Genomic DNA, 26,201 nt, shown 5'->3' on the forward strand with positions numbered 1-26,201 from the left:
ATCCTATGGTGGAAATATTCCAGTACTCCAGGGTCTTTCCTGATGACTAACTGCTGGATACCAGATTGCAGTTATGCCTGATGTTAAGGCTGGTTGTACATGAGTAAGTCTTCCTTGACAAGTTCATTGACATTTACTAACTTGTGTCAGTGCAAAGGGTGAACGATCCAACAACAAAAACACAAAACAAAAATTTAGTGCTTTATCTCATGCCACAAGCAAGATCATTGGTACATTTAGTTCTCTGCAAGAAGCAAGCAGCAACAAAAATTTTTCTATAGCCTTGTTCATTTAAACCTGAGTGACCAGATGCTTTTAATTCTAGCTTTTGTTTCACACGCTGCGAAAAGAGCTCTTTTCACAGCAGGTGAAATAAAAGCTGGAAAAGGAATCTGCTTGTGTAGGCTTCATCGTGTTTGGAGACCCAGGGGCAGATAGTTGGGTCAAAAGGAAGTCGAAGCGCTCTTTCGTTCTTGTAAACTTAGCCGCTTCGACTTCCTTTTGATCCAACTATCTGCCCCTGGGTCTCCGAGGATGAGGCTTCATGTACCTTGTCCATAAACTGGAACACCAATTTTTGAGCAAGGCCGTCTTCTTGTCTCACCTGTGTCCATACAGCCTAAGTTATAAGTTTTATGGTTTGATGGCAGCTCTTACCTTTGATTTTCCTTTATTTGAAGAATAAATTCCTGATCCTCTCAAGAACAGGAATTTCTTACTCCAGGACTTCTTTCCAAACTCCCTACATTGTAAAATCCCTTCTATTTCAGGGACCCTGGTACATGTGCTGAAAAGTTTCTACAAAGGAGGAGTGAAATGAACAAATGAGACAAGAATGGTTATTGAAAGTATATAATAAAAATTAATATCTCCTTCTGAATGGCCAAGAACTTGGAACTCCACCCCAGTATCTGGTCTACTGAAAAAAAAAAAAAGCTTCTAAAGCCGCCGTTACATGTTGAAACTTTTAGCTGAAACTTGTGTGCAACGGTGCTGCGAAACAAGTTTCAGCAGGCATTGCACCATGTAACATGGTCGGTTTCGTGAAAGTTTTTAGAACTTCCATTGCTAGACAAGTTCCATGAAAAGTAGAACCGCTTTCTACTTCTGCAACAGCTCCCAACGGTCGCAGTGGTGAAAAAAATAGATGAACATGATTGCACTAACAGTATTTATATCAGATTCCTCTGCACAAGTAGCTAGTCTTCTCTCTTTTGATGACAGAGATGGCTAACATTTCTTAAATACCTTCAAAGCTTACATTTCTATTACTTAATAGGTAGTAACATCTCCCTTGGGGATTCCCTATCCCCCCACCCCACCCCACCCCACCCCTTGTCCATTGTACAATCTTACCTGGTGCAAGATTGTCTTGGCTTTCTGAGCTTTCTCTGTGACTGCTTTGTCAGAATTTTCAGAGTCCAGCAAATGAGGAGGAAAATAATTCTGCAATGAACAATTAGAGTGATTGATATTTTACAAATTATATAGCAAAAAAAAAAAAAAACAACAAAAACAGATGAAAACAACATTTAACTGTTTCCCTTGAGACAAGTCATAAACTAAAGTGTTTTAATATGCATTGACTTCAAATTAGGTGAATGATTGTGGTTATTTTTATTATTAATTAGTTATTATCTCATGGATAACATTAACTTACAGATGTGTGTGCAAAGAAGTGATACTTTTTTGCATCCTTTCTAAACAGTAACTTGTTGTTAGAGCCAGGTGCCCAGGTATTCAATATGGCCATGACATTTTCATGATCCTCCAAATTGCGTTCTTCAAGGAAAAAAAAAATAACTGCCTCATTCATAGTTATGGAAACCTAATGACTACAAGATAATTGTCATTAAATAATAGTAATTAAAATAATTAGTGATAAATTACTTCTAGTAAATGACTGTGTAGTTCCAGAAATAGACATAAGGTTCCCTCCCCCACGGAAGGGATTTTTAAGACCTCCCCCTCCTTCTGGAAATTCCAATTTAGCTTCAAACTTCCTTTCAATTTGAAACCCCATCACACCCCACTTAAATTTCTAATCCCTTTTGTGGGGAGGGGGGATATGGATATTTTCTGGAACTATGCATTTACTAATTTAGTAGCAAAACTGTAATTTCTGAATGATATCTAACATCTCAATACATCTTGTACATCTGATTGTGTGAAGTGTAAAGGTACGTGATTGTGTACTAATACTTATTTTTTTATAAGAAGCTCAAACAGGTTCCTATAAGGCAAAGATGGCTGGGATGCACAAGTGGCAGATTTAGGAGAGGATCCTGGTATGCATGCATGCTCCCCTTCCACCCATTACTACTGCAGCAGCAAGAATATAAAACTTAAAATTCTGAATGTTATCCTTATCTAATAAATTTGGATTCAAAGTAGTTTTCCAGGGAGCCAAGGGATTAATATCTCTTTGCTTGGAGTGATCCAAATTACTTTCTCTAATGGGATACATTGAACACCTGTCATGATGTTAAATTTTAAATTTGACACATTAAGAATTTGCAATGTAAAGAAGATTGCAGGTATGACTACGTACTCACCGAGCCCCAGATCAGTCAAATGTTCTACCAGCACCCACTGGGGGTCATCTTCAACTTTGTTTAAAAGTGCGAGTTTGAGACAAGCTTCCCTGGCCTTCATACTGGATGAAACCAACAATCCAATAGCTTTATTATCCTCATTAAAAACATTCACTGGAACTTGCTAGGAAAAAACAGAATGTTTTATCAATATTGTATTGCTAAAAAAACTAGCAGCCTCACTATATGCTCAATATATGCTACATGGGATTGCTTTATTTTAGGGAAGGAAAGAGAGGAAAATGGGTATAAAGGAGGATGTCTGAACTTCTCTGATTAAAATAATAATCATCATCAATCCAGATAATTCAAAATGGCCACAGTGGAGAAATGAATTGAAAGGTATATTCTTCAGAACATTAGTCAGACTAAAACATAAACATTGTGGGGAGATGATGCACAATATGGAGTAGACTGTGTAAAAGTAATAATATTAAGTAAACCTATTTCCTTCACCTGTGTACTGTTTCTCTCTTTGATCGTCTGCTGACTGCAGTGTACCATGCTATTTCCGCTGGCATCTGACTTCATATTAACTTGGCTGGGTCTCGGAAGACCAACTTCACTGGAGGTAACATAATGATTAGGTTCTGCTTTAGGGTGTGAAGCTGGAAGGTGAACACATTTTTGAGCCGCAGCAGTTGATGATACGTCCTTTAACTTTTTGAAACTTCCATGCACTTCCCCACTAAGTGCAACCTCCTTAACAGCTCCTTTGTGACTGCTCCTGCTTGGTGGAACAGCGTAATGACTGTTAGTGTCATGTACATGTTTCTTTAATGAAGTAGAGTTGTGCAAATTCAGAGGGCTAGATTGGGAAGGGCTAGCTCCTTTTGATCTTGCTCCTGATGGTACTGAATAGTGATGGCCATGTTCTTGTGTACTTAATGAAGCAGAGTTATGCAAATGTAGAGGGCCAGATTGAGAAGAACTAACTCTTTTTGATTTTGATCCTGATGGTACTGAATAGTGATTACTATCCTCTTGTGTACTTAGTGAAGCGGAGTTATGCAACTCTAGGGATACAGTATTTAAAAATGCTTTGGATCTTGCACCACTTGTAGGAATGTCGTAAACTGGACCACAGGCTAATCCTTCATGTCCTTGTGCAACAGAGTTGGAATTAAGGTGACTGTTATGATGAGATCCATGACTGGGGAAACCGGATGGTTTGTTTTGTCCTGGTGAGGTCTTGCAAGGAATTAGTAAGCGTTGATCGTCATCATCAAACTCATCTGTATCAGCCAGCAGATTTTCCAAGCTTAATTCATGTTCAACAGCATCTGTATTTTGAATAAAAAATCACAAGAAAGTCAAAATAACAATAATAATAAAGGGACTGTGGTGAAAGGAAAGAATAGTTAGAAAGGGTTACATAATTTCCGTTAGCACTTACGATTGTCATGACTGCTATCCACAGCATCACCCTAGACATTTAAAAGGCAAATTAAATGATAATTTTCAGTGCATTTAATATTCAATCATGTACCAGAGAGTACAGTCAATATCCAATCCGACAATCACAGCCAACCTTCATGATATAAAATTAATATTGCCTGATGACGACTAGCAGTAAGCAGTCCAAACGTCACAATCTACAACTTAAGTAAGTATTACATCGTGAGACAAATGATTATCATATTTATTATTAAATCATACATGTTGAGCAGTTATAGATGATTTGGAGCAGATGACTACTAACTGATGTAATTTCTTACTTTCAAGTTATGTTGTATTGTTTGAAATACAAACAACAAGTGGCGGAGTTGGATAACAAATCAAAATGCAAATAATTGTTTTTCAGAAGTTATCTACTCTTAGTCAAGCACAAGGGTTAATAACTGGCACTATTCACCAACCTTATCAACCTCTATGGCATCTAATTCTCCAATCAAACTCCCCAAACTTTCCAGAACATGGCTGATATCTGTCACAGTGTTGCTGTGCCTGCCTTCAGATGAGTCCATGATCAAAGGTTCCAGGGGATTTTCAGTTCTTGCAACAGCATTGTGATCAAAAGTTCTTTAATAAATGACCTCTGCCAGTGGTTCCCTTTTGTTATTTATAATCACATCTGGAAAACTATGAGAACTGGTAAAAAAAACAGAATTAAGTTACTATCATACTAACCCTTGCAAAGCAAACAGCTTTGTTTGTTGACAGTCAAAACATTGTTGAGACTTCTCATGCAAAACTGGTAAAATATTAGTAGCGATTCACAGAGATGTTCCCTCACTTTTTTCCCATTTTTTTAATTTAATAATAATAAGTAAAATGTACATCTGTCATTGTTAAGCTAAGAGAAAGACAAAGTCCAGGGAGATGTGGGTCAATTGACTCAGTTTTAATAAGTACTCTTTTCAATCTTCAGCCTGGACCACCTTGGGACTCCGCCATTTAGTTTTCAATAATGTCTATACTAGTGTTACAGTATGTGGTAGTTTTCATACTCCCAAGGATGGGGGATAAAAGAATAGATTTATAACAAGACTATAACTTCACATTCTCCACATCTGCCTGTATCTCTTGCCCTTCTTCAAATGTTTCATTTCTATAAATTTCAATAATTATTTAGAAAAATTGCAATCATTTCTGTATTTTGATTAGGTAAGAGAATGTCAGTTTATCTTGAACAGTGAGTCACATAAGTGAAATTTCCAGTGCAAAATGGTAATAAAAATTTCCTGTTCAAATTAGTGAAATTTGCACACATGTAAGTTGTTAAAGAGTAATCACATGATTTTTTGCGTGTAATTTGGAATAAACGAGCACTCGTAAATTTTTCAAAGGCTACCAGATCGCACTTGCCCACAATTTTATTAACCTTTGAAAAATTTACTTGTGCTCATTTATTCACTCAAAATCATGTGGACATGCAAAAGATCAGGCCCAGGGTGTTTAAAGAGCGCATAACTATATCCAGTGGATAAATCGCTATCCAGGAGATAAAATGTACTCCAACCAATACTGACATTTTATCCGCTGGATAAAGTTTAATCCGCTGTTCGAACAACTGGGGCCAGATTAATAAATTAATTGCTAAAGGTCACCCAATGAAAACATCGAAATTAAACTCTCTCTCTCTCTTGATCTTGCATAACAGATGTTGAACAAATTCAGTCTGAGACCTGCAGGCGACCAAAAATCATTTCAGCTGTTTTTTGATGGATTCAAAGCACGTCTCAGCTGATGAAGTATATTAAACAGTGCAGTACCTTTCAAGTTCTATTTTAAAGCGAGAACCCTGAAATATTCTTTAGATTCCTTCGCCTTCTATGTATTTCAAGAACTAGCGTTGACACCATTGAAAACAATTAGATATGAAAATGATTAACTCATATTAATATTAGTTATCACAACACGTTCAGAGCACCACCACAGCGGCCATATGCATCTCGAGAAAATGATGCCATTAAAAATTGCTGCGCGCATTTTCCTCGGTGTCACAAATAATGTAAATGGGAGCTATTTAATCTAAAAATGCATACCTTTTGCAATCAGTTGAGTTTCCTTGCAAAATTAAGCTAGTAATCCAGAAAAACTCTCAGCAAGTCAGACCCAGTGAACCATCTATCAAGATTCTTTAATTTTTGTTTATCTTTCGTTGGAGTAAGCCCGCGATCTTCCGGCGATTTATGATTCGCCCCAGTCTTCACCCGTGCCTTCAAAGAACGCCTGATACTTTTCAAAGCAAAACTGATCGAGGCAATGTCAAGCTCTCAAAGAAGGCATTTTGAGAATAGATTTGAAGATTACGATGGAAGGACAAGTTTGCAAAGCCCTAATGGCAAGGTAAGAGAATAATATGAGAACGCATGTTTGCAAATACATTCAAATCCCAAGCTGTTTATAATACCCCAATCTTGCTTTCATTCAGGTTTTGTTTACGTTGGGTATGCATACATGTATGCCCTGTTTTGTAATTCATGCAGATCGCAGAGCCATATTACTCCAAGCTGAAAGACGAAACGTACAAATTGCTGAAGCAATGTGAAGCAGGATTTGATCGCTCCAGAGATGATCATGATTATTCAGTTTACACAGGCAGTGGCGGTAGGATCACGTGTGTTTTGGGTAGTTGATAATTAATAAAATCTGAAAGGTGTTAAATTGTGGTTACAGTGATGGGGCCAGGGGTAGAAAATGGTAAATTTTAGACTTCGTGCCCAAGATGATGGGAGTAGTACGTACGTATTTTTTCTGTAAGCCTGGGACTTCCTTTGCATTGCAAGACTCCAAGATGGCTATGCAAAAAATTGAGACTGCTGACTTTGTGTGAGACTTGTAGCATTTGGAGACTAATCAAGCTCTCCTAGACTCCCACATGGATCACCAAATTCCCCAGATAAAAGCGACTTTCAATCTTCTCACTACATGCACAATAAGCTTAGATTTTACCCACACATTTTCCTAAAAATTATTTTCATGACAAATGTTTATGGAAACTAATTAAAAGGAAGTGGGTCAATTTTGAAGACAGTTGGGGAGGAGGAGGGGGGAGGAGGAGGGGGGAGGGGGGGGTGACTTTTGTGAGGGATAAGCTGATTTGGGAGGGGGGTGGCAATTAATTTAATGGGAATTGGCACAAAAGAAAAAATTCTTAAGAGGTTAGCATTGTTGCTTTACCAATGGCACTTGGTTAGTATTGACATCTTTTTGAGAACCTCTGATGGTTGTCAATATTCCTCTAGGCAATCCAAATGCATGAATGATACAAGACAAAGTTGGCACGTTCCACATTTATAGATAAAGCAGTGCACTCTACTACAGATAAGCCCCTCCAACAGTGTTTGTATGTTTGATTTGCCCGCTAAAGTGCCCATAAGATTCCCAAAAATTTTTTTCGCTTAAATAAATCTTTGCACCTGTTTGAAACAAATTGAGCCTTTTTGCGCCTTTTTTCAACCAAATCTTGCCTTTTTATAGGCTGTAAAAGTTATGAAATCTAGTCATCATCTGTCCCATGACCGAGCTGGTAAGGGGCATGGGTCTATTCCTTACATGACGTCACAAACTGCTTTGCATGCATTTTCACAAAGACTTAATACAATGCAAATCAGTTTGTGACGTCAATTAAGGAATAGACCCATGCCCCTTACTAGCTCAGTTATGGGACAGATGATGGCTAGATTTCGTAACTTTTACAGCCTATAAAAAGTCAAGATTTGGTTGAAAAAAGGCGCAAAAAGGCTCAATGCGTTTCGAACAGGTGCAAAGATTTATTTAAGTGAAAAAAATTTGGGGGATTATGGGCACTTTAAAGCAGGTTGTGGATGAGAAAGTTTCAAAAATATGTTACATATACACATATATGGCACACTACATAAATTTAAGTATATAATGGTTTATCAACTCTGTCCAGGGCCCAGTTGCTCGAAGCATGGTTAGCACTAAACCCAGGTTAAATGCCATGACAACCTATAGGTTTTAATACCTCTTAACCAATAGTTAGCACTAACCATGCTTCGAGCAACTCAGCTCAGAGCTCCAGTGCTATCTGTAACATGACTTTTCTCTGTGTTAGGCATGGCTCTTTTGTACATGCATTTATCTGAAACACTATTTAAGGATGATGAAACCCAGAAACAGCAATACCTGATGAATGCTTTGAGAATTCTTGAACACAGTCAGCATGCTCTCAGGGGAAGAAGAATGACATTTCTTTGTGGAGATTCAGGTGAAAATTAAGCAGACCTTTAGTCTCTTTAAGTTCCTTTTAATTAGTGATCAGCATCTAAATCCTCTTAACAATGTTGTTAATGAATCAAATGTGTAGGTTGTGAGGAAAAACAGAATAATCCCCAAAGATAAAGTAAATTAATGTATTTTCAGTTGTTGTTAAGTTTGATAAACAAATTCTTCCAACTAAATGGCCAGTACCATAACAAATGTATGGAAATCACTAAGGAAAATATGCATGTTGATACTCAGGGATTAAGGGGTTAGTAAAGATGTTGATACCTTCTCTGTGACAACTTTCAACGAATGTTGTCAAACAACCACAATGAAATGGTGTTATATTGTTTCACATCTGGGAATATAAATTATCTGGGGACAATATTCCAGATTATGAGAAAAATTTGCACAGAGTATTAATTTGCATTATTTTAATCCACAAATTTGCCAAAAAGAGCCATTTACTGGGCCTAGGTTTAACCTATGTTTAGTTTATATTACCTAATTTATATAACTTTAAATTTATTACTACCCAGACGTCTAGTTGATTGCAGCTAACATTTCTATTTTTTGTTTTGTTTTCCCAGGCATCCTCTCTTTACTTTCTGTTCTTTATTCAAAGCTGGGTCAGGAGGATAAATGTGCCAAATGTCTGTCCAAGCTGTTAGGCCTTGCAGATAATGTATGTGGAGGGGATCCGTCGCTGCCTGATGAAGTCCTGTATGGTTGGGCTGGCTACTTATTTTCCTTGCTGTTTGCACAGAAGCACTTTGGCGCTGAGAAGATTAACCCTGATATCATAAACAAGGTCCATAAATAATAGTAAACAATAGACTGAGTGGAATTTTTTATTGTGAGTTTAGATGGTTTCTCTCCAACATTTCTGTTGTAATTAAGGACTCCAGAATTCAAGCCTTCAAGTGCCATGTGCATCTCCAGAACCAAATGATTGTCGTCACTATCTGTTACTATTTTTTACTGAGTTTTTATTTATACTCATTAAATATAGAGCCACTGTGAAAAACTAATAAAAACAAGGTAATTCTTTGACAAAAAGTAATTTCAAGTTTTTAGTGAAAAAAAAAAGTTTCAACAGGAGTTTCCAAAATGCCATAAACATGAAATGTTTATGGCATTTTGGAAACTCCTGTTGAAAGTGCAGGACACATTTGCAACTTCTCTTTAAGTTGCAAATGTGTCCTGCGCTTATCAACAAGTATCAAGTAACATTGATAATGCTGTGTGCTTGTGAAGGATACTAAGATGAAATTGTGGTTGAAATTCATCATGTCTTTTATATCATGATACTAGCTATCTTTGTAACGTTTTCCACAGGTCTGCCAATCAATCATAGATTCTGGTGAGAGCCTCTCTAGACGAGAGAGAAGCAGGGCTCCTTTGATGTACATGTGGCATGAAAAGCATTACGTTGGGGCAGCACATGGAATTGTTGGTATTATTTACATGCTGCTTCAGGTAACAAAAACCTGAAAGCTTAGTATATAGTCTGGCTGTAATAATAATAAATAAATAAATTTTATTCTTGTGTCAAAGTAAAACTTTGGCTGAGGGAAAGAATCCCTCTACTAATGATTTAGAGGAGGTTCCCTCCCTCCCTATATTTTAGACTCAAACCAAACATAGGGCTGAGGCACTGAGATACAAGTCATGTATTTTTTTCATCAAGAGAAGCAAGTTGAGCAATCGAGAGTGGGCCCTTTACCTTAAGGTCTGCATCCACCACTGGTAACATAGGTCCCCCCTCCTTATATATGATTGAAGTTATAAGTCAGATTAAACTTGAAGATACTTGATAATATCTTCTCAAACTCATTAATAATTCATCAAGCCAAAACAAAGCAAATCACTACCGTGAAGGAGGTTTGGAAATGTGTAATTATCATAAAATTTTGTGAACTTTTGCTTCAGATTTCTTCAAGAATTATCAATAGTTTGAGAAGCTATATCAAACACTAGAAAGAGTGTTTCCTCCTATTTCCAAACACCTCGAAAATGGTTAAAAAAAACTCGGCTGCACCTCGTTTTTGCAACCTACATCTCGGTGTTTGGAAATCGGAGGAAACACTCTTCCTCGTGTTTGATATATTACATCCAGTTCATCTCAAACATAAACAAATCATGCAAAACATGTATGACAAGTCTCACCGACCCAACAAAAAGACCCCCTACCCACCCCACCCCCTCTTCCATCTCTTGCTTGGTTACAGCCCAATGTAACATCTCTGATGACAAGCAAAGCAACAGACGGTAACAAACTGCTGACAAAATGACAGGTGTTTTGAAAACTTGGATACTCAGCACTAAACTGAATAAAAAAACCTGAAGAACTGATATTGATAAATATAAAAACTAACAGTGATTTTTAAAATCATTTTGTTATAATCACAGAACTGAAAACCTCTTACCAGGTACAGACTACAGCTTAAATTCTGTCCTTTTTCTATTACCTAGGCTCTGTCAGCCCAGTCAGTGCAGTCCAACTTGAGAAGTGTGGAGGGCTGTGTTGAGTTTCTTATCTCAGAGCAGTTTCCATCAGGCAACTTTCCCTCGTCACTTGAGAATGGTACAGATAAACTTATCCACTGGTGTCACGGTGCTCCTGGAGCAGTGCATCTTATGGTCAAAGCTTACCAGGTAGGGTATCACCCTGTAAGTAGTCACCCTCCGCAACTTAACAGCATCCATTAGCAGACACCTAGTAGGAATTCTCTCATAAGTAGGAAACGTAACCTGTGCCACAGACAAGATCAACCACTGGTAAATACTGTCTGCGTATTAGCATCCAAATCCTTGCTCTAGACCCCAAATGGCATACCAGGATCTGAGTATACTCTGTGGTTGGCCTTTGCACAAGGTTATTGTTCAGTTGGTTTGGTTTTATTGGTCTGGTTATAGCCAATTACATTGAAGGGGTTTTTGAAAGTGGCTTCTGGTACTTTGTTTCCTCCATTGGGGGTCTAGAACATGGATTTGGACACTAATTCACAGATGCTATTTACCGAAAGAGGGCCCAGTTGTTTGTAGGGGTATGCTACACCAGAAATGTTTGACAAAATACTGGTTTGAAGATAAGAGAATCTGATATTTTAAACTCCTTAATATAATTATAGTTGGTCCAGGGTTGCAACTCCATCAACCCTTTCCCCATGATCCTCTCCTAACTAGCTATAGACACCTCTAGCCTTCTTACTGGATACTCACTGTATATCAGGCACCATCTTGGCAAGGACACAAGATACTGTCCCATGTGCAGGTAAGTAGCACTTACATCCAGACAGGTACAAAGTGTTTTTCTGGCAAAATATTTGAGAAAATTTTGTCTGGTCCAGCAAAATGTAATAATAGACGCCAAAGTCAATGTGAATAAGTTCTCAATCAATACCTATGTTTTACATTCTAAAATACAAAAACTTAGATCTAGAAGGCTCAAAATGTTATAATGATAATAAGAATTATAGTAACTGTTACAACTAACTGTAAGTTAGGTTTAGCACCATTGTCTGGTAGATCCTACACAAAAATATAATTAGACGTATATTAATTCAATTTGATTTTAGGTGTTTGGCAAAGACAAGTACCTGACTGCAGCTGTAAAGTGTGGAGAAGTTGTTTGGAGCCGTGGTCTCCTGAAGAAAGGTTACGGTGTGTGTCATGGTGCCGCAGGCAATGCATATACTTTCAGTTGCCTTTACAAGCAGATGGGTGATCCAAAGTACCTCCACAGAGCTATAAAGGTTAGTTTTGTTTTTCTATAGTAACCTGAGTGTCAGGCCTTAGTAAGGGGAGGGAGGAGGGGTAGAAAGTTTTCTTGATTCTCTCCCTTTCCCTTGTCCCCCCTCCGCTCTCTGAAAAGCCTTATACTCAGGCTATTTCTATAAACCCAATGAGACCATGATCAAACTTTGAAAGAGTGTCTATTGTATCCAACAGTCAGGCTAACAAAAAACTAAGCTTGCTGTGATGAAAGGCTAACGCTTGAAACATCAGCACTCGAATCTCTTTACGGTTGCCAAATTACCAAACTCCGCTGATAAAACCAAATATTCATTAATAAGCTCAGGTCAGCTGTTTGGTCTGACTGTACCCTCAAAGTTTGCTATAAATTGTTATAAATAAATGAGTCTTTGTTTTCCTCATGAAATTCAGCCAGTTGTACCAGTAAACTCTCTTTCAGCTGGTGAAATGTTGAGGTGGCAGGTGATCAACAGAACTGTCAGTAGCTAGTCGCTAATTGAAAGCTGTCTGTGCAAAATTTGCTAGTAACTGATCAATAATAATTATAATAACCAATGTAAATTAAAGAAATCATTTTTCACTAACGAAAAAACGATTGCCACAAAAAGATACAGCAACAAAGAATAAGTCAAGTTAATGTTACAGTAATGTTATTATTACAAGTTGTGGCAACGATAGGTGAAAGACTATATCCAACAAAAGATGGATTCAGGCTGGGTATAGTACAGTGTAGTTATTAACTAAATAATATAACCAGTCATAAATATCATCCACATTAAGCTGATGGTTCTGTTATATGCTAGGGTTCCCCACTGGACTTGTAACTACCGATACATATAAACCAAATACGCAGCTATAAGTGACGATTTTAATTTTTTGGTGATGTTCAGTTTGCAGAGTGGTGTTTTGATTATGGTCAGCACGGCTGTCGGACCCCAGACCATCCGTTCTCGTTATTTGAGGGTAAGTGATATTTAAAAGTACTTGTGAACTGTTTGTGGCTAGTCTGACGTGGCTTTTCATCTCAGCCAAGAGACTCTTCAGAGACCCTCTCTTGACTGAGACGAAACGCCGTGTCAGACTAGCCACAAACATTTTAACACAAGTATTTGACAATTTTCCAATTCTTTATTGTATAAGTGATATTTAGAGGTACAATTACGTAGTGATCAACGTGTGAGTTTTTTATTGGGCAATCAGTTTGGAAACAATAAAAAAGCGCTGGTCAATTTGTCAAGACTTGTCTTTCAGTTTGTTTTCTAAAGCAGTATACTTTACTCCATGTTGCCTCTCTCTGCTGAGATGGAGTGTAATGGAAACAGAATTCAACTGATAGATCAAGATTAATTGTTGTCTCGCAATAATTTTTGTGTAGCATAGGTATTGATCGCTATGTTTTGACTGCTATACAGCTGGTCTTCATTAGGTGATGGTGCCAACTAGCTGTGTATCAATGCAAGACCAGCTGCGTAGCAGTCAAAACATCACAGTCAACACCTAACCCACACAACTTTGAGATGACAAGTGATTAATTTTTATCTATCATTTCAAACCATGATGGTTAACACTTTTCATGTCACAACAAGTTCAACTGGTTTTGTTTGTTACTGTGAGTGACATAGAATTTTTGTTTCTTTTTCTAGGTATGGCTGGGACAGTGTACTTCTTAGCAGATATGCTGGAGCCAAAGTCATCAAAATTCCCTGCATTTGAGATTTAGAAATTATTTCTGGTCACCCACTCATAAAGCACGGACAAGGAAAGTCTGAACTACCTAAAGTATCAAAAAATTAAGCCAAGTCTAACATGGAAATCCTCATCAGTATTACATTAGGTGATGGAAATAAATAGGTGAAAATAACATCATCTATTAAATAGGGCAAAGTGAAAAGTTGGATAAATTTTATATCTTAACAGAGAGCTTAAAATAAATTACTAACTAAAAGTAACATTTTACAAACTGAATGTTAGTGACATTATGCTTAATCCAAGGAATAATAATGTAAGAGAGAATAGCAATGTTCACTGAGTTATGATTTGATCATCAGTTGATTTAAAAATGTGTTTAAAAAACAACCAAAAAGATGTTAGAAGGAAGCATGTTGTGTATTAAAATAATACTATGTAACTTTTCACAAATGCACTGTACATTTGATCACTGGTTCTCAGTGCATGCCAATAGACTACAAGGCCACACCAATGGCATTAAAAAAAGAAAAACAATGTAAGTAGAGTATTATTAACCCAACACACATTTTGTAAACAAAACAACAAATTTATTTAATAAGAAATAAATTATTACTTTAGTTTATCAAGTATTTTTTACAAGAAGTATTTTCTGGCTACTTATTCCAATTTCCTCAGCAAGGGAAGACATCCTTGACCACAAGTTTTCAAGATCTTTGGTAACAGATTTAGGTGATTCCAAAGATGCACTACATTCATCAGACGCTGCATGCATGTCTGTGTCAAGCACTGAACCACCTCTAGTATCTGTTCTCACTCCAATTTCCTCAGAATCAACTTCTAACTCTTGAACCCCATTAGTTGTATCTTGTGTATGGAGCATTTCAAATGCAGATGCTAATTCATTACTATCAACTTGTCTTTCTCTGGTGTAGTTCCTCTCACTTACAATTTGATAGTCGTTTGGCTTATTTCTCGCTTCTGAAGATTGTAGACAACTACTGTTTTGATTTAATAACTTGTTTTCCAATGAGTGTTGCATGGTGTGTGGGTTGAGAGCATTCCCCTCCATTTCCGTGACCTTTGAAAGCAGGTCCATAATTTCAGCCATGATGTTCGGATTTGAACCTTGCATAGATTTTGAACTTGCAAGTGAAATCAGAGCACTGCAAAAAGAAGTAAAGGTGATATGTTTCAAAACCCAAACTAGCAATTTTAGCTAGTGACCACCATAAATTTCTCCTTGTAATATCACTAATTGTTCAAACATACAGTTTAATAAGAGAATTGAGGAAATTACCACATGTTAACAGCAATTCTCTGAACTCCCATATTCACTTCATAGCCAACTGTCCATTTTCCAGACTTCTGCATTATCCTCCAATATACCAGCTGTCGGGTTTTATTTACTATAAACTGTTGCTTTATACCCAGAACAAATTTCAAGATCTCAAGTGTTGGTTCTTACCATCCCTACTCTTAAATAAATAAGTGGTCTGGAAATAATATTAATTTTTAACTACAAACTGAGCTCCTTGAATAGGCATTAATGAAATTATTAAAGAATGATTGACTAAAAGGCAAGCCAAACAGGTAGAAAATGAGACACCCTACAGTTACAAATGCAATGCAGGAATGACCTGAATGAACCCACAGGACGTTACTTTCAGTTTCAACCTTTCATTAAGGATTATAAATTTAGGGGGAAGGCATTTATTCAAGTAAATTGGCATTAATTTCTTCAGTGCAGAGGACTGCATAGTACATGTCTTTTATTTCATTAATCAAAATTAATAATATATCATGATGATTTACCTCAAAGCACCTCTCAGCTTTCCCCATTCCTTGGACACCATGACACCATGAGCAAATCCCTCATTAAAACCTTGCTGCAAGTGGGCCTCTTTTCCTGATTCCAAACCTTCACGATATCCTGCCTACAAAAAACACATTTTCATTTCTGCTGCCTTTGCTCATACAAGTGAGCTTATCCAACAGGACGGCTGCGGGAAGGGGACGGTGAAATATCGTTGTGTGACCTTCACATTTTTAGGCAATTTTCGACTAAAACTGGTGTTCTCTCATCTGTGACAACGTGAAGGCCACGAGCGGTAGGAATATTACAATCTAGAGTCATGAATACTTGGCCATCACGTTGGTCACACGTTTGCCGTCCCACCTCATCAGCCGTCCTGTTGTGTAAACTCGCTATTACTGGGGGTACAACCTCCTCATAAAAATTCTAGATGGCAGAACATTTGGTTGTTCTAAGAGACTGAGATGCCAGGATACTTGTCCGAAGCATGTATTGGAAAACAGTGAAAGTCAACATCCTACGAGTGCTTTCAGCAAAATATTTATCCCTTTAAGCCCTAACAGTGATCAGCATCAAATTTCTCCTGGTAAATATAGGCCGGAAATATTTCTGTATAAATAATAATAATAATTATAATAAAAGCATTCATGATAAAAAATACACGTACATGTAAATTTATAAAACCATCAGTGAGTTTCAACTACGAAACTGGAGTCACAAAAATATGTATGGATAATTTAGGATCATATCAAGGGTAATTGGGAGTATGAAGATAAGTGGAACGCTTGCCAAAAATAAAAATTCTGGGAGGATTCAATTAAACCCAGAAAGGCAAGCTTAAGCAACAGCCAACAAATTGAGGATTTTACACACATAAGAACATTAGCTTAAAATTAAGCTGTAATATACAAGCTTAAGCTTAAATTTAAGTTTTAAGTCTTATATACTTTCAAAATTAATAAACACCGTGTCGAAAATTCAACTTATAAGCTTTAGATATAAAACGACAATTTTTATGTTTCGGCGGAAATTTCTGCCTTCTTCAGTGCAAATGTTTCAGAAGATGCAAATTAGAATATAAGTAAATAACACAGTGAAGAAAGGAAGAAGTTTCGATACTGTCGAAACATGTCTGTTAAATTGAAAATCGCCGTTTTATATCTAAAACTTATAGTGACTTTCCTGTTGTCCAGACCTTTTGAAATTCAATTTATCTTGAAATTAATAACATATCTTACCAGTTCATGAGTTTGTCTCAACCTTTGGAAGTCCATGTTAATTGTTTACAACGTTCGTTTCAAGTATTTCTTCCTGTTCGTCCGCCATATTGGCTACAATATTAATTTATGCAACACATGCGCAAAACAAGTTGCGCCAAATGCCTCTGCAATCCAAAATGGCGCCGGCGACAGAGCAATAACATCATTGCGAAAATCCACTTTCATCTTGTTTCTATCACCATGAAAATGCGTTTCTCATAAAAAATCTTTATCCTGATTTATTTATCTTTTGCTTTACGGGTTTAGTTCTCACTGAAGTGAACAATGTAGTGACATTTCTGCCAAAATAATCGGGATCAAGATGCCCAGTTCCCGAAATGAGAAGGAATCGAGCCCCACCGCTCGAAACCATAGCAAAAGCAAAAAGTCATCCCATAAACAAAAGAAACATAAGAAACGTCCCAAAACTGAGGCCTTGGCTGAAAAGTTAACGGGACAATATGAAGAAATCTCTTCAGCCTCGGAAGAAACCGGAGAGTTGCCTGTTCAAAAGTACAGCTCCATCTCACGGAGCCCCTCGCCCGTAGCGTCGAAAAAATCAAAGACTAATGTAAAGAGAAAGAAGTCAAAAAAGGAAACCTCAATGCAAGGCTCAAGTAAAAAGCGCAAGAAACGGGGCAAGTCGCCAGTAAATCTTCCACATCCGAAGCAAGAGGGTCCACCATTATCACCAGTTTCGAAATCAAAATGGGAGAATATGACGCCTTCTCCGAAGCCGACGCTATCAAGGAAGGATGTCTACCCGAAGTTTTCGCCCTCTGTAGCAAAGAAACGTGGCTCGGAGTCGCCGTACGTTCCAATAGCTTATAGACCGCCCAAGTCACCGAGCATGAGCCCGCCTAGATCTCCCTTTAATAGAGGAAGGTCTCCTTTCAAAGGCAAGTCACCGATGAAAGTTTGGTCCAGATCACCTTATAGCCACAGATCAAGATCCCCCTCCCCTCCTAGAGGGAGGTCACCCATCAGAACTTATAGGTCTCCATATCAATCGCCCGTGGGACGGTTCTCACCTTATGGCCGCAGTGGTAGGCCCTTTACTTCTTATGGTAGGAGAAGGTCACCTTCACCATATGGACGTCACTCACCATCACCACCATTTATGAACACAGGACTGCGGAATAGGTCAAACCAAAGAAATCGGCAGCGAAGTAGGTCTTTGTCACCTCGCGCAAAAAAATACAGAAAGTCGCCAGTTACTAGAACAAAAAATCGTAGCCGGTCACCTCCAACGCGATCCCCTTACAGAGGCGGGAGAGGTGCACCACGCAGCCCAGATGGGCATCATTCTAAATCTGGAACTAAAAATACCTCATGGCAAAGGACAAGCTCTTCCAGAAATGAAACTACAAGGTCAGGAGATGCAAAGTCTGTAAACAGAGACTCTACTGAGAAATCATTCAGCACTAAGGAGAATTTGCTGAAGGCTAAGAACAAGCTTGACAGCGTGGATGGTGTTAAGCGAAATCTAACAAAGCATGCTGAACAATCTTCAAACAAACAGATAAAGCAAAATTTGGAACCTGGTGCAAAAGATTCTCCAGCAAATGGACCTACAAAGCAACCAGGTTCGAGTTCAGCCGGAGTGAAATCAGGATCTGATGAGGTTAACAAGGTTAGTCATACTGAGTCAACACCTGCTCTTCCTCTTCCTCCTCTTGAACCAGCGCCACCTCCCCTCCCCAGTGAGGAGCCTCCTCCCTTACCTCCAGATGAAGAAAAGCCACCTCCGCCTCCTGCGCCGACATTACCACCGCTGCCATTACCACCAGAACTTCCTGGAACTCCAGGCGAATCTCCGACATCCTACTCACCTCACTCCCCTGAAGGAAAGCCTCCTGAATCGCCAAAATCAGACCAACAACCACAGCCTCTCAAGGATGCAGATGGGTCTGGCATGCCATCAATCTCAGGCCAAAGTAGTCAAAGTGGTACACCATTATCTACACCAGATACCACGCCTAAAACACCTGCAGAAAGTGAGTGGGGGGAGCGATGTGTGGACATGTTTCAAATTATTGATCAAGTAGGAGAAGGAACTTATGGGCAAGTGTACAAAGCAAAGGACAAGATCACGGGTAGGAGATCAGCTTACTAATAATATTTTTGTTTCTGTTGTGTAAGTAGATTTTAAAGAGAAGTTTATACCCTCAGCCATTATTTCAGTTATTGGCAGCTTTGCATTTTGTTTGTATTATCTTTAAAAGGTATTTAATTTCAATGGTTATTGTCTCAAAAATGTCCTTGAATCTCGTCATCACTTTGGTCAAAACTTTGGAATGGTTCTACAGTTGTATGTATTTTTTATTGAAGGGTTCATTGTAAAAAGGATGCAAGTGAATATTTTACCTTGAAATCCAAATTCTATCAAATAAACTCTTCTTTGATAGTTTACATGCATTGTTTTAAAAATACATGTATGTTACAGTAGGTTTTATGCTCTATACTGAAGTAGAGCTAATTTGAATTTTAGTGCAAAATTTTCACTGACATCAAAATTTCACCATACCAGTAATTTTCATTGATACCCTGAAGTTTGAAAGGATGTTTCTGTTTGCTTCATCAGGGGAACTTGTTGCACTGAAAAAAGTTAGAACTGACAACGAGAAGGAAGGCTTTCCTATAACAGCAGTAAGAGAGATCAAGATCCTCCGCCAGCTAAATCACCCAAACATTGTAAACTTGAAAGAGATTGTAACAGACAAACCTAATGCTATGGATTTTAGGAATGATAAAGGTCAGTACAGCATCCATTGTGTATCAATTTCCTCAAGAGGTATTATTAAAGTCAACACTCAGTACAGAATAGTTAAAATATGGAGCAATTTGGATAGCAGTTTTAAACTTGCAAAGAACATGTAGTTACTTTGAATCAGAACTGAAGCAATTTCTGCTTCACTCCATCAGATATTTTTGAAATTTTTTTTTCACTCTATCTAGCATTTCTTCAGTTGTTTTGATCAATTGTGACATTTATTTTAATTATCGTTTATTTGATTAGGCACCCAGTTGTGGTCACATCCCTCTAACACCTGGATAAACAGTTGCTTTTATATTGCCCCAATTCATTCCTTTTTGGACTGTTCAATGAACAGCTGTTAATGTACTGAGTTGTTTATGGTACATTTTGTCACATACATGTAGCTGTAGGAATATCAATAACAGCTGGTAAACTGGAAAATTCACCGTCTTTGTTAAGCTGATGTGATTAAATCTGCTTCCTTTGTTGAAACTGATGGCATTCGATTTTGTTTGGACTATGAAATGAACTTGCTTAACAGTATACATGTATTTTCCAACAAAAATCAATCAAAATCAAAATAATAAAATGAAAAATTGTTTTTTGTGTAATTACTTTGATTTTGCTTGGTTGTTGTAACTGACTTTTGTGTTTTGTTGCTTGATTTCATTACAGGAGGTTTTTATCTTGTGTTTGAGTACCTTGATCATGATCTCATGGGTGTGTTGGAGTCTGGCTTGGTTCACTTTACTGAAGATCACATCAGGTCCTTCACAAAACAACTTTTGGATGGACTCAACTACTGCCATCGCAAGAATTTCCTGCACAGGGACATCAAGTGCTCCAATATTTTACTCAGTAACAAGTATGTGTGGTTTTCAGCATCTATCTGTAGTTACTTATATGTGGCTAAATGTAATTTAGGCAAAGTTAAAATTGAGCCAGTTGCTGGTCAGTGGTGACCTGCATGGCTCTGGCATGTGGGGTTGCTTTTCCATTTTGCAGGGGCAACATAATTTCTTACAGCTCACATGTTTGTGTCAGTTCATTTTGCATTTAGGCATTGAGGAAATATTACAAATTTTGTAGTGGATGTCTACAGTCTTGGAGAAAACTGTTGAGAAACTTTTTGTTGACCTACAAATAAGATAAGATAAGACAATACTTTATTCAACACTCCCCAGAGGGGCTTTTCGGTGATCAATACAACATGTTTAAAATGAAAATAAGGTATATTAATCATATATACATATAAGAACGATACATAACAGGTAGAAAATTACTAATTAAGTCTATAAATACCTAAGTGTCCCTAAGTGTCCCGCAAATTCCACCGTTACAGTGATACATCAACAACTCAGTCCCCCTTCTCCTTATCACTGTTGCTCCGTCGCTGAAAAAAGGCCAGCTAATTGTTAAACTTTCAAAGCAACATTGAGTGAGGGGGAAGGGAGAGTGAAGGTTTTACCACTCTCCAGACTGCGTTTTCCTTCAGGGAGATTGAAATCTATGCCACAGTGTACAGTATGTACATGTAGTTACAAAATACATGTTGATATATACTTCTACATAGAATGATTGTTTTTTCCTTTTTCTTGTTTTCATAGGGGAGAAATAAAATTGGCAGACTTTGGATTGGCAAGATTATATGAAGCAGATGAGAGGTTTGTGTATAAACTGATTTTTTGTAGCATTATTTTCTAAGTGAATTTCCATTATCAAAAAAGTAGAAGTCATTAAAACATAATGGTGCTGATATTGCAATAAGATGTTTTGGCAAGCAGGGATTTTCCATTGTGCTTTTTCAGAAGTTCTCATTAAATCCCGTAATTTCATAAATTCAGTTTTTGTGACATCACTTCGGTACTCTTTTGCCTTAAATGATTGATTATTCATCAATTTTGTATGATTTTTAGGAGACCATACACCAATAAAGTGATCACTCTGTGGTACAGACCACCAGAGCTTTTACTGGGAGAAGAACGTTATGGACCTGGTATAGACATCTGGAGTGTAGGGTACGTATGTGGAAAGGTTCTACTGAATATTATCCTGGGATTTTTGGGAGTGTAAAATGGTCACTTTATATTCTTAAGACTCTTATAAAACTACATTTGGTACCCTTGGATGATTTCTTTCTTCTTTTGTTTGAAGGAAATTAAACAAACATGGCAATCTAGCACTGACGTTTGTCTAAGTTAGTTAAGTTTAAAATTATAGTAACCCTCTGATTCTGTGAAAATAATAAAGCCTTGAGATTCATGATCATTTACTAAATACGGGTCTTTGTTTTTGTTATTTTTAAACTTTGTTTTGATGCAAAAAAAGCACCAAGTACTGAGCATGATGTTTGCAACATCTAAAATGTTAAAAGGAAAAGAAAGATTTAGAAAGAGCAACCTTATGGCAACATTACCCTCTCTGCAGTGTTGGCTATGATTCTTGTTAAAATTAATTTAAGCACCCATTTTGTATACAATAATTTATTTGTCACTTGTTTTTATTTTTAAACAAGGATAGAGATATCATAATTTCTTTGTTATTTTAGATGTATACTTGGAGAGCTGTTCACCAAGAAACCAATATTTCCTGCTGTGCAGGAAATAGGACAACTTGAACTCATTAGGTGAGAAAGAAAGCAGTTCAAACCAGCTACAGAGTAATTAAGGTCCCAACAGGGAAGGAAAGAGGATGTCATTTTTCAGAAAGCTGCTCTTAAAATAATATGTATCACATTTTCACCACTTGTGAAGTCTTCAAAAAAAATTTTTTTCCAAAATTACAATCGAATGTACCCTCTTTCTTTTTCATATAGTCCTCATTGTTAAACAAGGATTTCCACCTCCAAAAAAAAGATGTAAATTTGCAGCAATGCTCCTGTTTGAAATTACAATGATGTGTCAATGCCTTTTTCCAGTTTTGAAAAGCTCAAGTTAATCAAACCTTGTGGGGGTACAGTGTAAATATAGATCTATGGATCTCCCCTAGAAATCTTTGGCACACTTCTGCCATTTTCATACAATTTTAAATCATTGATCTACATGAACTTTTCAAAATAATTATTGAGGACTTTTTTTAGGAAATGATAAAAGATTTACATGTACTGTAAATGCTCAAATTAGCGCCCGGGGTGCTTATTTAATTTTCCAAGGCGAGAGGGGTGCGCTTATTTCGTTTATCAATTTTTAGCCTTTATTTCTATTTTAAACCAAACTGCAACATAAAAATACAAAAACCTGATAGAAAACTACTTTTTGGGAACTCGAAACGTTCTTAAGACTTTTTCATCAAAAGGGGGGGCGCTTATTTGAAGGGGGGTGCTTATTACACCTTTTGAGCCGTAGAAGGGGCGCTAATTCAAAGCGGGCACTTATTTGAAGCTGGGCGCTAATTCGAGCATTTACGGTATTTGGAAACTCACCAGCACAAGTTAGAAACTAAAGTTTGTTTTGTTATGTGTAACTTGATACTGTCATCTTTGTGCAGGTGTGTTTTGTTCTGTCTAAAGGTAACTATGGGTGTTTGTTTTGTTTGTAGTCGTATCTGTGGTACTCCTATGCCTGCCGTGTGGCCAGATGTGATTCACTTACCACACTTTCATACAATCAAGCCAAAAAAGCAGTACAGAAGAAGACTTAAAGAAGAATATTCCTTGTAAGTTTGTTGTAGACTAATGACTTATCTGCAGATTTTCCCCACTACAAAGCCTGTTTACGTGCTAGCAAGAGAGTACATGTTGTACACCCCTACGCTTCGTTCCCAGGCATGCCTTTTCACAATGATGATGATGATGATGATGATCAAAAAATTTAAATAACTGTGTTAAGGGACAATCCATCTTGAATTCATATATTGCAATGAGCTGTGTCAATGTTTCCTTTCTTCCTAGTATGCCAGTAGATGCTTTGGATCTGTTTGATCGCATGCTGACATTAGATCCATCAAAGCGCATCACAGCAGAAGAGTCGTTGCAGCATCCATTCCTAAAGGATGTTGTCTGTGAAAACATAAGCCCTCCAAGGTAAGAGTAACAAAAGCTTCAAACTTGGAGATATGATATTTGTGCTGTAGAGATGTCTGTCTTGGACAGTGTGTTTGTCCCGGTGGGGTGTCTACCATTGAGAGGTTCCTGAGGTATCTGCCTGAGAGGGTTTCCTTCCTTAGAGAGGTGTCTTTTTTAGAAAGGCGTCTGTCTTATAGGTGTCAATCTTGGAGAGTTGCCTGCCTTTGAGTGTTTTCTTCCTTAGAAAGGTGTCTGTCTGAGAGAGGTGTCTCTCTTAGAGAGATGTCTACCTTAGAGGGTTGTCTGTCTTTGTCTTAGTGAGGTGTCTGTCTGAGAGAGGTGTCTGTCTCAGGATAGCATGTCGTCTGTAGGGTGGTGTCTTCCTTAGGAGGTGCCTGCCTAGATGTTGGCCTTAAATGTCTGTCTGTCTTAAGGAGTTGTCCACCATTGGGAAATGTCAACTGAGAGGTACTTGAGTGAATCAGTTAATGACGATTGCTTTCTGATGCTTCATTTAGCTTACCAACATGGCAGGACTGTCACGAGATGTGGTGCAAAAAAAGGAGACGCAAAGGAGAAGGAAAAGTTTCTGACGATGGTGGCTCAGCTAAGCAAGTGCGAAGAGAATCTGTTGCTGACACCTTGGAACCTTCAAACAACCTCTCAGGACAGGCCCCAGCAGGAGAGCAGGAACCTGAGAGAAATTTAGTCCCCCTTGAGGCATCTACATTTCTTCGTAGGCAGAGCATTGAGACAGTTGAGATGGAAACAGAAGATGCCACAGCGAATGCATATGCTGCGAGGGATGGCCAATCCTTCTATGATGAAGACCAATCAAGTCAATATTCTTACACTGAAGAGCACCCAAAGGCAGTGTACTCGCAGGATTCATATTATCAACGTGACTATCAGAGAGAGTATGGTGAAAGCTCTAGAAACAGTGTGTTTCAAACCTCTGGGGAAGATTATGCGCGTTTGTTTTCCAGGGATAACATTGACGATGGGAGAGAAAATAGATATTCACAATCAAGCGTGCACTATGAGCAGCTTTCCCCACCTGTTGATCAAACCAAGCGTTCATATCCTGACCAGTATAAACATTATCATTATGCAGACGACAGCAGAGACAAAGAGTATGATAAGACCTCTTCACGATTCAGGGAAGACTCGGCTTCATACCTTTATAGAGAGCGCTATTCTGAGTCTTTTTCTCGGAAGCGTGAGATTTTTGATTACAGTGACTCGCAATATGATCGTTACCCTGTGGCTGCAGAAAACAGGCCGTCAAGCCCACCTCGGGGTGCAGAGACTTACCCAAGATGGTAGCAGATCTACGTTATCCTAGCAACTTGTTATTGTAATCAAGGGAACTGTTTACAAGAGAGGAGGATATATAGGTTACCTTACCAACAGCTTAAAATTGAGTTAAAATATTAATTTCACCAGAATATTGAGCACTCATCTGCATGTAGCTGAATTTTAAATTCAAGTGTCATCAGCCCCCCAAAAAACAAACATAATTTAATATTTATTTTTTTCAACAAAACAGATTTTTGCCTCTATGCAATTAACCACAAAGGTTTTTTTTTTTTCAATAAAAGAGAAATTTCACCCACAAGTTGAAATGGGACACTTCTTGTATTGTGAAAAAGTTTACCGATGTTAGATTTTATGTTAAAAAATTATGTGAGAAAAGAAACAGATTGCAAGTAAATTAGTCACATTATTTTATGATAAATCTTAAAATTTTGACTCAAAATGTAAACTGTAATGTTTGGGTAACCTATTAACACCTGTGTAAACATGTCCTGGCAAAAACAAGGAAATTGTTTTTTGTTCAAAGCCCACTTTCCTGATGCTGCAGTTTATCTGCATATTCTAAATAGCTGTCAGATTTATTTCACCTTAATACATAAGACTTGTAAATAGATGAAATTTTATTTTTGAGTGGCAGGTCACAATGATCTTGTCAATGGAAAGTCACTGTTTTTTCTATCCACCATGTAATGCTTTTTACTCAAAAGAAACATTTTTGAAAGGCTGAGCTGTATAAGGCAGCAATCCGAGTAGATTGTTTGATGATGTCTCTGACTTGAACAAGACTTTGTTTAAAGTCAATAAAGAAAGACAATTTTTTTGTGAGAGAGTTGTTAATTTTTCATTACTGTTGCAAGGCAGGGTATCAGGGAATGCCTTGTTCTTCACACAACAAACTTGTAAACCTTGCTTTGTGGGTGAATCAAGTCAACAGCAGGCGAGTTTAACCATAACATCAAGGGCACAACAAGCATACTCAGTCATAACAGGTGTTGCAGGATACAGCCCTTGATAACAACATTGTGCAAGGGGAAAATTTGGTGTTTGGATAGCTGGTCCCTTATGGGAAGTGGTCACACATGGAGGTTTGACTGTAGTTGATGTGGCCTGCACCCTTTTCAGCCATTACATAGAAATCTTGAGCAGATAATTATCGTGAAATGTCATCAGCTTGCAACTACTGTCTTATCCTGGTTCTTTCTCCCACTGTACTTGTAAGTTGCTACCACGCGGTTCTCCAAAAGTAAGCCAATTACCAAAAATCTTGCTTGATTGAACTTTGTATTAAAACTGAGAACATTTCATGCTTCAAGAGAATGAGAGATGCATGCAACAT

General features: G+C 37.7%; 3 protein-coding genes and 1 pseudogene across 6 annotated transcripts in view; 2 read left to right on the forward strand and 2 right to left on the reverse strand.

Moving 5' to 3' along the window:
- The window catches only part of LOC146461661 (growth factor receptor-bound protein 14-like), a 21,726-nt gene extending 15,514 nt beyond the window's left edge, over window positions 1-6,212 (reverse strand). The window contains exons 1-8 of one of the 3 annotated variants that reach the window (XM_085086516.1): window positions 6,083-6,212; window positions 4,454-4,685; window positions 3,991-4,021; window positions 3,038-3,877; window positions 2,556-2,714; window positions 1,661-1,782; window positions 1,357-1,446; window positions 658-798 (exon numbers count right to left, since the gene is read on the reverse strand). In XM_085086516.1, the coding sequence (XP_084942642.1) occupies window positions 658-798; window positions 1,357-1,446; window positions 1,661-1,782; window positions 2,556-2,714; window positions 3,038-3,877; window positions 3,991-4,021; window positions 4,454-4,561 (1,491 nt within the window). In that variant the 5' untranslated portion in view covers window positions 4,562-4,685; window positions 6,083-6,212. Of the gene's footprint in view, window positions 1-657; window positions 799-1,356; window positions 1,447-1,660; window positions 1,783-2,555; window positions 2,719-3,037; window positions 3,878-3,990; window positions 4,022-4,453; window positions 4,686-6,082 lie in introns of all 3 variants that reach the window. The other 2 variants (XM_085086518.1, XM_085086517.1) reach the window with 2 other exon arrangements.
- On the forward strand, window positions 6,207-14,337 carry LOC146461662 (lanC-like protein 2). Its single transcript, XM_085086525.1, has 9 exons — window positions 6,207-6,386; window positions 6,527-6,647; window positions 8,119-8,271; window positions 8,858-9,078; window positions 9,606-9,746; window positions 10,743-10,925; window positions 11,849-12,025; window positions 12,917-12,989; window positions 13,670-14,337. Exons 1-9 carry the CDS (start codon window positions 6,303-6,305, stop codon window positions 13,744-13,746), a joined length of 1,230 nt encoding a protein of 409 aa, XP_084942651.1. The 5' UTR covers window positions 6,207-6,302; the 3' UTR covers window positions 13,747-14,337.
- LOC146461663 (uncharacterized) lies at window positions 14,336-16,866 on the reverse strand (annotated as a pseudogene). Its single transcript, XR_014857317.1, has 3 exons — window positions 16,767-16,866; window positions 15,528-15,649; window positions 14,336-14,878 (listed from the first exon to the last, which is right to left on the reverse strand). The product of XR_014857317.1 is annotated as an uncharacterized LOC146461663 (transcript).
- Window positions 16,867-16,904: 38 nt separating this feature from the next.
- LOC146461664 (uncharacterized) lies at window positions 16,905-25,690 on the forward strand. The gene is made up of 9 exons (XM_085086512.1): window positions 16,905-18,883; window positions 19,372-19,542; window positions 20,221-20,410; window positions 21,153-21,209; window positions 21,462-21,563; window positions 22,094-22,171; window positions 23,083-23,199; window positions 23,435-23,566; window positions 24,067-25,690. Exons 1-9 carry the CDS (start codon window positions 17,110-17,112, stop codon window positions 24,872-24,874), a joined length of 3,429 nt encoding a protein of 1,142 aa, XP_084942638.1. The 5' UTR covers window positions 16,905-17,109; the 3' UTR covers window positions 24,875-25,690.
- Window positions 25,691-26,201: the final 511 nt, after the last annotated feature.

Source organism: Pavona decussata, unplaced genomic scaffold (genome assembly GCF_977016875.1).
Source record: "Pavona decussata unplaced genomic scaffold, jaPavDecu1.1 SCAFFOLD_195, whole genome shotgun sequence".
Taxonomy (NCBI): domain Eukaryota; kingdom Metazoa; phylum Cnidaria; class Anthozoa; order Scleractinia; family Agariciidae; genus Pavona; species Pavona decussata.